General features: G+C 35.1%; 1 protein-coding gene across 2 annotated transcripts; it reads left to right on the forward strand.

The window, feature by feature from the left end:
* The first annotated feature begins 548 nt into the window (after positions 1 to 548).
* Positions 549 to 3623, forward strand: LOC113322882 (proactivator polypeptide-like 1). 2 transcript variants are annotated; one of them, XM_026571064.1, is made up of 6 exons: positions 549 to 694; positions 1131 to 1232; positions 1665 to 1813; positions 2563 to 2739; positions 2909 to 2968; positions 3163 to 3623. In XM_026571064.1, the coding sequence occupies exons 2-6, from the start codon at positions 1136 to 1138 to the stop codon at positions 3349 to 3351; spliced, it is 672 nt and encodes a 223-aa protein (XP_026426849.1). In that variant the 5' UTR covers positions 549 to 694; positions 1131 to 1135; the 3' UTR covers positions 3352 to 3623. The 2 variants fall into 2 exon arrangements, with proteins under 2 accessions (XP_026426849.1, XP_026426850.1); XM_026571065.1 differs by having other exon boundaries at positions 611 to 803.
* The last annotated feature ends 6479 nt before the right edge of the window (positions 3624 to 10102 follow it).

Genomic DNA, 10102 nt, shown 5'->3' on the forward strand with positions numbered 1-10102 from the left:
TGGCCGATGTTGCTTACAACAAACCTCTGCTAAATCCAACAATACCCTTTTGAGTTTTGACATGTGCACCGGAAGACAGACGACCACGAGCAACACACTAGCACATAAATTAACTCGACAAGTGAATCAAAGCTAGGTAGGACGGAACCGATTCGTTGAATTATTGTAGGATAAGGGTTACTGTCTATATTCTACAATATTTTTAGTCCAGTACTCCACCCACTTGCGTTTGTTTGTCTATTTCTACACTCAAAGATTCCCGGAGCGGACTTGTTTACCACGTAAGCACAATAGTTTTTTTGGTTAGGTAGAGGAATTGTAATATGTCTCTCGGGGTATGCAGAACTCCAATCCACCACTATCCAGTATAGACCACGTGTTTCTAGCAGTCCTTATTATTAAGTATGGGACTAGATCCTATGGCTGAGACTGCATCGGCGGTTAACATTGTATGTACGTCGATGGTATCTGGTGGATAAGGAAAACTTGTAAAATAAAAAGGGTAGTGGGAAAAGTATGAAAAAGTAGGCTCTCAATGATAGTGGGCTGGGCCCTGCTGGTTCTTAACTTAACCAATAAATAAAATTATTTGCGGTATCCCTGTCTCACTAAAACTCAGAGAAGGAAAGAGCTTTCGATCTTCAGTGTTTCTGAATCCAAACATCAAATTATTTTTAAAACACCGAATTTGCAGGTATAAATATATCTTTTATCTTCTCTGTTTCATAGTTCATAACCTTAATTTAGTTTTCAAAGAAATTCAATCTTAATTTCAGAAGCAACAACTTTGTTCCGATAATTAGGTATAATCTTTTTCTGTTTTACCAACTGAAATTAGGTGTATTGTTATGTTTATGTGTGTGCTAAATCTGGGGTTTTGTAAAATTGGAAGATTGAGGGTTTCTTTTTGAAACTGAATTTGTTTTTTCATTGTTTGGTTTTGATTATTTGTTGATAGTATCTGATTTTCATTATTATGTGGTTTATTCCGTTTATAATTCAGAAACAGGATAGGTTAATACAATTTTATAGTTTTGCTTATTGTTAGTGAAATTTTGGCTAGAATTTGAAGGTCTATTCGTGTTTCCATAGTCTGCCTTTGACAGAATTGTTGTGTTGGTTGACTTCAGGTACAATGGGTGTGAGAGGAGGACTCTTGTTTCTGCTTGTGTTGGGAATTAGCTGGATCTTTGCCGATGCGAGGAACTTCGCCGTTGTCTCAGATGTTTCAAGTGAGCCTTTATTTTTATTTTATGATGACTTTGTATTTTAATGTCTTTCTTTTCTTTTTATTTTCAAATATTATTTCTTGTGGTGTATCTTGGCGCGACCAGCCTCCTGCAACCAACCCTGAAAATCTCCTTAGCCAGTTTTTGACGATTGTAGTTCTACATATACTCTGAACACATACCCGGTTGATTGCTTTGCTGGTTTTCTTCCTAGCTCTTTAGTTCAGAAAATAATTATGAGGAAAATGAAATAAAATAAAGAAACTGATGACGTGATCCATCCATTGAATTGACATTTTCCCAGCAAAACACAGTAGACCATGGGAAGGATGAAAAAGTCTCCTGGCAAAAAGTCAAACTGAAGATAAAGTTGTAACTTCAATTGTGCTGATAAACTGTGGAGCATTATACTGAACCCGTGCTTCTTCTTTGCAGATACAGGGAAAGACAAAGATAAAGTATGCAATATGTGCGAGAAATTTGCTACTCAAGCACTAACTTACCTTGGTCAGAACGCTACCCAAACTGAGATCCTTGGCAAGCTTCATCAGGCTTGTTCCAAGATGCGTTCTTTCAAGAAAGAGGTAATTATTTATAAAGAACTGAATGGCTATTATTTATGTCTATTGGGAGTATTTGGCGTCATTACCAATGAAATTATACTATTTGTGTTATGATGCTAATTTCACCTGAAGTAATTTGATTAGTTTGTTCTGCTTCAACCAATGCTGGAAAGTTTCATGTAATAGGAATTAATACTTCATACTTGGTAAATAATCAACATAACGAGTTGAGGCAGTCAGTTGATTTGTGTGGACATTGAAAAGTTTGGTCCAACACTGCTGATCTCTAGTCCCTAAAGAATATGCTTAGATGATCTCAGGCTGGTTAATCATTTTTTTCGACTTATCTAACATAGACATGTAGGATTTGGCGCTTGTTTGTATTCTAACATTGGAAAAAGTTTCTGTGTGCCTACTCCCTTGAGCTCAATACGCTAACGGGCCATACACTGTTCTGATGGTGGAAACCTGGCTCTTGTTTACCTAAGAGGCGCTTGTTTGTATTCTAACATTGGAAAAAGTTTATGTGTGCCTACTCCCTTAAGCTCAATACGGTAACAGCCCATACACTTTTCTTAGAGGGTCATCAAATATTGCATAGAACCTTTTGATCAAGTGATTTTTTAGCCACACTTGCCATTAGACATGCTTTCATACTGAGTACCCTAATATGAGCTTCAATGTGATAAAATGTTATAATACTATGTACCTTGTGATATCTGCAATATTATCTTATCTTCTTTCTGATCTTTTTTTTTTAAATACTGTAGTGCTTGACAATGGTGGACTATTACACTCCTCTATTCTTCTTAGAGGTAAACACATTAAAACCTGAGAACTTCTGTCACAAGATGGATCTTTGTGATGCACAACTTCCAGACAGTTGCAAGATGTGTCATCAAGCCGTAGATGAAGTCTTGGAAAAATTGGAAAATCCTGATACACAGGTATCTTTCTTGCTTGATCAATTGTTTTCCATATTTTCTTAACATACAAATATTTTTCATTTTTTATACACATCATATTTTCGTATCTGTCTTGGCTTCAAGATCTCAGTTATTCCATTATGTTAGCTATACAGCCTATACTAACTAATTAATTATTTTATTAACTCAGTTAGAGGTTATAGAGATTCTTCTGAAGGCATGCAATGCGGAGAAGAAATACGCCCAACGGGTAAGAGCATTTGAAGTTCCTCTTTGTCTCAAAAATTCCAACATTATATTTTCATGTCGCCGTAATGATCTTAGTTCTTTTTAAGGTCCAGTAGAGGAATTGAAATGAATTCATAGATTGTTTGCATTTTCTTAAACTTGGATGCACCTTAATTACCAGTACATCAAACTTTTCCTTCTGCTGTTTAACTGCAGTGTAAAAAGCTAGTTTTCGAGTATGGACCCCTGATCATGGCAAACGCACAGCAGTTTCTGGCATCGAAAGACATCTGCACTATCGTTGGTGTCTGTAAGACCCCCTCTGCTGTTGATGTGAATGAATCAGAAGATGCATCATCTTCATTCTCAACCTCAGCCAAAACATCATTGCTCGCCGATATTTAAATCTGTCAGAGAAATAGCTGGGATAACAGTTCAGTAGAGACGGAATGAAGCTCATTGCAAGAAGTTAGTACATATGTGCTTATTAGGTGTGTGCAACTACATAATTAAACCTAAGACATGATGTTCTATGTATATACGTGTGTAATTATCAATTTAACGGAAATATTTCTGTCTGGTTTTATTGTTATTGTACACTTATTCCGCTATTGGGAGAACTGGTTGGAGGTTGTTTATTCAGTTTAACACTTCAAATTTAACTTCTCTTTCTTTCATTCATCTTTCGTGGTATGGCATGTATATATAGCTATGAGCAGTGCTGTCCCGCGCAGCTGCGCGGGACGCCTTAATAAGCAAGCAGCTTATCAGCCGTAGGATTTTTGCACCAGCCGTTGGATTAAAACTTAATTAATAGAGCACAGCTGGCAAAGTTAGCTTTTTATTGGTTACAGAGATGAAATCATAAATTAAGTTTCTCCAACGGTGAATGTGAATATTTCATATGTGGCATCACTTCTAAGATATCATTTGAGTATAAAATCCTAAATATTAGGAAAAAAAAAGGTTTTATCTCCAACCCATAAAATTTTCTATTATTTATTTACTTATTTGTAGGCATGTAATTGGTTAAAATCCTTGTTATTTTTATTTTTCATTAACTTTTATTAACAAAAGTGTGTCTAGGATGGGAAGACATACTCTAAATGAATGTCTAAAACTAGAGGTTCACCAAGAGGATGTCTAACTTTTTTTTTGCCACATCATTTTCACATCAATGGGTTGGAGATGATTTTTTATAAATATTGTTGTGGATCCTATGTGGATTATGACTTTTTCCTTCACACACATTCCACTGGAGAGGCTCTAACTTTTCTAGGACCATCATGATTTGACAGACCAAAATTAGCTTGATTCGCTAAATCATTACTAGGTATCACCGGGGACTATGGCCCCGGTTCAACCTTTTACTTTGATACGCTATTTTTTATTTTTTTATTTTCATAATGTTTGAATTACTTTCACATTTTATTTAATGTGTCTTTTGTGAATTCATCCGGTTAACAAAAGATTTTCAACACGTCATGTAACATAGGTATATTTATCCTGGCTAAATTGGGGTCTATATCACTTAATTGGGGTCTATAGGTTTTTCTTTCTCACACCCCAAATTACTCTAGGCATCCAAACCTTATAAAAAAAATACTAATTTACCCCCACATTAATTTCTAAAACTCACTCATATAAATTGTAATCTTTCTATTTTTAGTAAATCCAAAATCAAAAAAACCTAAACCTAAAAAATCTTTCCATTTCTATCATAAACTTTCCAAATTCTCAAAACCCTAATCAATTTTTTTTCATCCTCTACTCCGACGATCTTCGATCCAACCAAGAAGAAGGTAAATCTCCATCAACCCATCTTCTTATCTTGTTGATTTACATCTTTAAATCATCGTTTTTGACAAATCAAAACTCTGATTACACCCATAATCGGTTCTTATTGACCTATCGAATAAACCGATTATGTATTTTTTTTTTACCATGAAGAGCATGCACAGTAATCGGTTTACATTAGGATTAACATTATCCGATTCTGGCTTAGAAATGAAATATGAAAATACATCGCCAGAATCGGTTTATATAAGTAATATTTATAATCCGATTAATATAGTCTTTTCATTTTTCTTTCAAAATCGGATTTTATACATGTACCATATAAACTGATTTTAGTGGTCTCTTCAGAATCGGGTTACATATATATTTCTATATGTACCGATTGTTAACTTGATTTTTGTTTATTTTTTGTGTAGAATGGACTTCGGACACCTACTATTCTACAATCGCGATTTAACCGAGGAGGATATCTTGAGGCAACCACAAAGAGTGCCGGTGAGGAACCCATACAAGTTTGCATTCGGAGCTGAAACCCGTCTTGAACAAGCCCTGGAATTGATTGATAAGCTTTCACTTGAAGATCTTATTGAGGTCATCACCTTCGCCAGGATGAGGAGAAACATGATATCATATGGGAGGGAGGTCCATGCAGAAATGCAAGAAATGTGGGAACTAATGGCGGAAGTACAAGCTGCTTCTGATGGTGGTGATGCTGGTGCTCCTGCTGATGGTGGTGTTGCTGGTGTTGGTGCTCCTACTGATGGTGGTGATGCTGGTGCCGGTGCTCCTGCTGTTTAAGTTTTTATGTTTAAGTTATAGATATTAAAACTTTAAGTTTACAAGACTTCTGGTTATTTTAAGGTTTTTATTTTGGATGATATCTGTGTTGAACTTGATGAACTTGAATCGGTTTATTTTGGATGATATCTGTATTTAATTATATTTATGTGTTGCTCTATAATTCTAACCTGACATGTCAAGAATCGGTTTACTCGATATGTCATTATAAACCGATTATATAGGCCAATCGTTCCGGATGTTATAGAATCGAATCACAAATGGAAATATATAAAAATGCCGGTGAATATTCAAAATTTAAAATGACTCTAATCGGTTTACTTTGGTCGCAATAAAGACCAATTCCTTGTGGCATATAAACGCATTCGGATTTTATAGTCCTTCTAAAAGACCTATTATTTCAAATTATTACACGTTTTTAAAAAAAAATAGTCGTTTGGAACTTTCTCTATAAATAGAGACCTCACCCTTGGACCCCATTTGCCCCAAAATTGATCATTTTATTCCCCTTCACTCCATATACTCCACAATTACTCATTTAATACATATACATACAAGAAATGGCATCATTCGACTCCGCGGAAGATTTGGCAATCACGAAAGCATGGTATGTGGAAAATCGGCTTAGACGTCAATCCTCCGAAAGAGAGAATTCAACAACCTTTTAAGTTAAAGTACACAACAAATTTATCCAAGAATTTGGAAATCCTAACGCAAGAAGTGTTCAATCCATCCATGAAAGACACCTTGTCATTGAAAATGCGATACTTGCTTTTTTTAGCTCTCCAACCTCTGATTTTTAACGCTCGCCCCTTCACCTTGTCCATTGCACAACTTGTAAGTAATTTTGTGGTTTTTTTACGTACCCCACATTGTGTTATCTTCCAATGAAACACCACTAACAAATGTAAGCTTGTTTATGCGTTTTTGTAGCACGAAGTCGTGAAAGCGCGCTACTTGGAAGTAAAGGGGGAAGCATTCACATTCGATGCAAGCTATCACTTCTTGGCAGATAGAATCCCGGAGGATAACCCGGACTACTTGGATGCGGTATCGTCTTCGTCGAAGGAAGATTGATGGCTTTAGAAGTTTTTGTAAAGGTTTTGTGGGTAGACCTCTATGTAAACCCTCATGAGACTATAACTCGTCCACTAGGGTCGCCTAGGGGTTTAAAGGCTTGATGCATGTGCTAAATGCATCATACAATAATAATGCGATGAATCAAAATTGGTAATGAAAGGAAACAATCGGTTTATATATGTCATAAGTAAAATCCGATTATCAAAATCGGATTATAGAACATGTCAAAGTAAACCGATTCTGGATGTCCTGTGATAATTCTAAACGCCAATCTAGAATCGGTTTACAAGTGAATAAATGTAAACCGATTATGTGTAACTTTTACGAAAAAAAATCAAAATGTTGAGTTTTGATGAACTCTCTAACATTAGTTAATCTCACATCCAAAACAAAATTAACCCCTAATATGATTAATTAGTGCTAACTAATCAAGGATAAAATAGGTAGTTTAGTAATTATTTTGATAAGGAGTGGTGTGAAGTGATTTCTAGTGACATTTTTTGTCATCGAGCTATAGGTCCTAATTAAGTGACATATGCCCCAGTTTAGCCAGGATATTTATACTTATACACAGATAAATAACTTATGCCCGCATAATTTAGGAAGGAATTTGGTTATAAGGTATAACACTGGTGTCAATATAAATGTACGTTTTACCTCACCTTTGAATTTTAGTTGCACTTTACCTAATGTCCAGCATTTAACTACTTTCATTTAGAAGATTCAATTGATTGAAACATAATTGTATGAGCTGATTTTGGGGAGCTTTGTATGGAAGACAACAGAAGACTTGTGCTTTAATTTTTGAATTAATGTCCAGTACCTTATGAGGGCTTTGGATCGCTGTGACCTTTTTCGGTGTCTCTTCCTGTTCCATCACTAAAACGTCACCATGTGTCTTGGAATTTTACCCTAAATATAATTGTATATTGTAGTTGGAAATTGAGACAATTAAGGAAAAAAATAAAAATAGTCAAATATTTATCATATTGCTAATGCCTTTTTCTACGGAACCTTTACCAAACCATAAGAGCCGTTCCATTTCTATTTTTTTTAAATCTTTGTGACAAAGATCTTCCATAGTCCATACACATTTCAGCTGAAACAATAAGCTCATTCTTTTTGGTTGTATAGTACATCGGTTAATACAATGGTTGCACTGGACAATTCTTTAGAACATGTTCATAGGAATCGGCCTAATACAACTTATTAATCCTGCAATTATAAATATCAATGGGATCATCTCTAGTTTTGTGATTCACCAAATTTTTTAGCAGTTAAACAATTGTATTAACCAATGGTTGGACTGGTTAATCCTTTGGTCTTTATGTTGTTTTTTTCTTTTCTTTTTTTTTTCTTTTTTTTTGTGATACATGAGGACCAAAGTGTAGAACGAAATGCTTTTTCTGGTTTGTAAATAGGTTTGGGGGGAGATACCAACCGGCATGGTAAGTCTTAAATGGTTTTAAATTTTTTTCCTTTATTTACTCAATCTCCAACTGTTCACATATTTTTTTATTTAGGATAAATTATCATTGACACATGGCTACTTTTAATGATGGGACAGGAAGAGACACCCAAAGAAATCAAAGAGGATCCGGAGCCATGAGTTACAAATATAATTTTGGGAGATAACAATGTGTTCCTTATTCTGCATAAAAATACAATAGGCGATTATCTTATTTAGAAAAAGATAAGAATAAAAAAAAGAGAAAATTCAACGGCAATCGGAGAAGATAAGACATTTGTTAATTTAAGAGGAATCCATGATGCCATTAGTAGTAGCATGCACAAACTCCACTAAAAATCTGCTCGATGAATCCATTGTATCTGAAAATCTTGAACATGCAGTGCATAAAACCTTCAGCTTTATCCAAAAGCAATCTGTAAATGAAAGTGAAAAGTGATAGACGGTTAATAGTAAAGAAACAATATATACCTTAGTATTAAAGCCATGACTACCAACCTTTACTCTTTAAAATAAGAAATCGCAAATGAATAACTTTCTCGTTTCGTGTCTTTCTTAGGATTTACAAAATCTAAATGTAAAATTGGCTAAACTTCAACGGCTCTTAAGACATACACATCTACTACTAATGGTCTACGCATGCGTAAAACAAAATTGTTTCCAGATGAATTATTTCTTTGGCATTAGTAGCTTGATTCTTCTGGCTGCTGTGCACCTTGAAAGTGCCACATATGATTGTCCATGGCTCAAAACTGGATTTCTCAAAGCTAATATTTCCATGAATTTTAGCTATTGACCCTGCGACTTGTTTGTACTCATTGCGTAGGTGAGCCGTGTAAGAAACTGCTTCATTAACAGTGACATCAGATGATGAAGGCGTTGATGGATGAAAACCAATTGACCCATATTGTGATCACCAGTCAAGACTGTATCTTCAATTATATGGTTTCTGCACAACTCCAATCTCAAGCTGGTTTCGGTGCAGAGTTCATCACTGATGTTGATATTGCGTAGCATCTTATTGGAGATCCTACATATACTTCCAAGTTAAACGGTGGCTAACTTATGTTGGGTGCAATAATCAAAAACAAGGAAAAAAAATCAAATAAGCAAAAGTTATTGATACTTAGCTCCTTTATAATGGAAGTGATCGATTTGATGAAACGGACGAGCTCCCATAGCGCCCGGCTACACTCAAGAGTGATGCTATAACCCTCACAGGACGGATATCTCCAGGATAAAACACTATACTACACCTACTACTAGCATATGTAGTATATGCTCAACTTGAGCTTGGCAATTCCGAAAAAACCATAAAGGAAAATCTCGAATACTTGAGAAAATAATATAAAATATTTTTTTCCTTAGGGGTCCCTCTAAATATAGTGCAACCACTTTCCCATAGATTTTACAAAAGTAGTGAATTTGTTATATAATTGACAAATACAACTTAAGAAGAAAAACTCCCCGATGTGGGACTAAAAGGTTTATATAGTTTCTTAAAACTACTAAAAATTGGAAACTCCACAATGTGGGACTAATAAGTTTCATTCACAAAAGAAAACAATAAATTATAATTGTTTATTAAAACTTTAAAAAATTATTTTTTACGTTTTCCAACAATCCCCTACATGAATGAAAACTCAATAAAACATGAAAACACAGATAAATTTTGGTAAATCAACATCCCAATCTCACGATCCAAACAGACTGATCGTGCAAGTGTTGAAATCATACTAGTCATTTCTACGTCCTCTCCCTCACACAAAAGTGTGTTGACCCCAGGGTCATACTATGGATTGCACAAATCATAATAGTATTGAGAGCTTTCATCTTTAGTTCTCACATGGTGAGACTATAGGTATCTTTCACCAAAGTGAAAAAGCATGAACTAGTGAACCCTTAGTGACCTTTAGGTCATAAGTTCCAGTACCAAAACCATCAAAAGGAAAATCACATAAAAAACGCAGGAAATACCATTTTAGGCAGAGGTGTCCATGAGGTCTTGAACCT

This window comes from Papaver somniferum, chromosome 11, assembly GCF_003573695.1.
Source record: "Papaver somniferum cultivar HN1 chromosome 11, ASM357369v1, whole genome shotgun sequence".
Taxonomy (NCBI): Eukaryota; Viridiplantae; Streptophyta; class Magnoliopsida; order Ranunculales; family Papaveraceae; genus Papaver; species Papaver somniferum.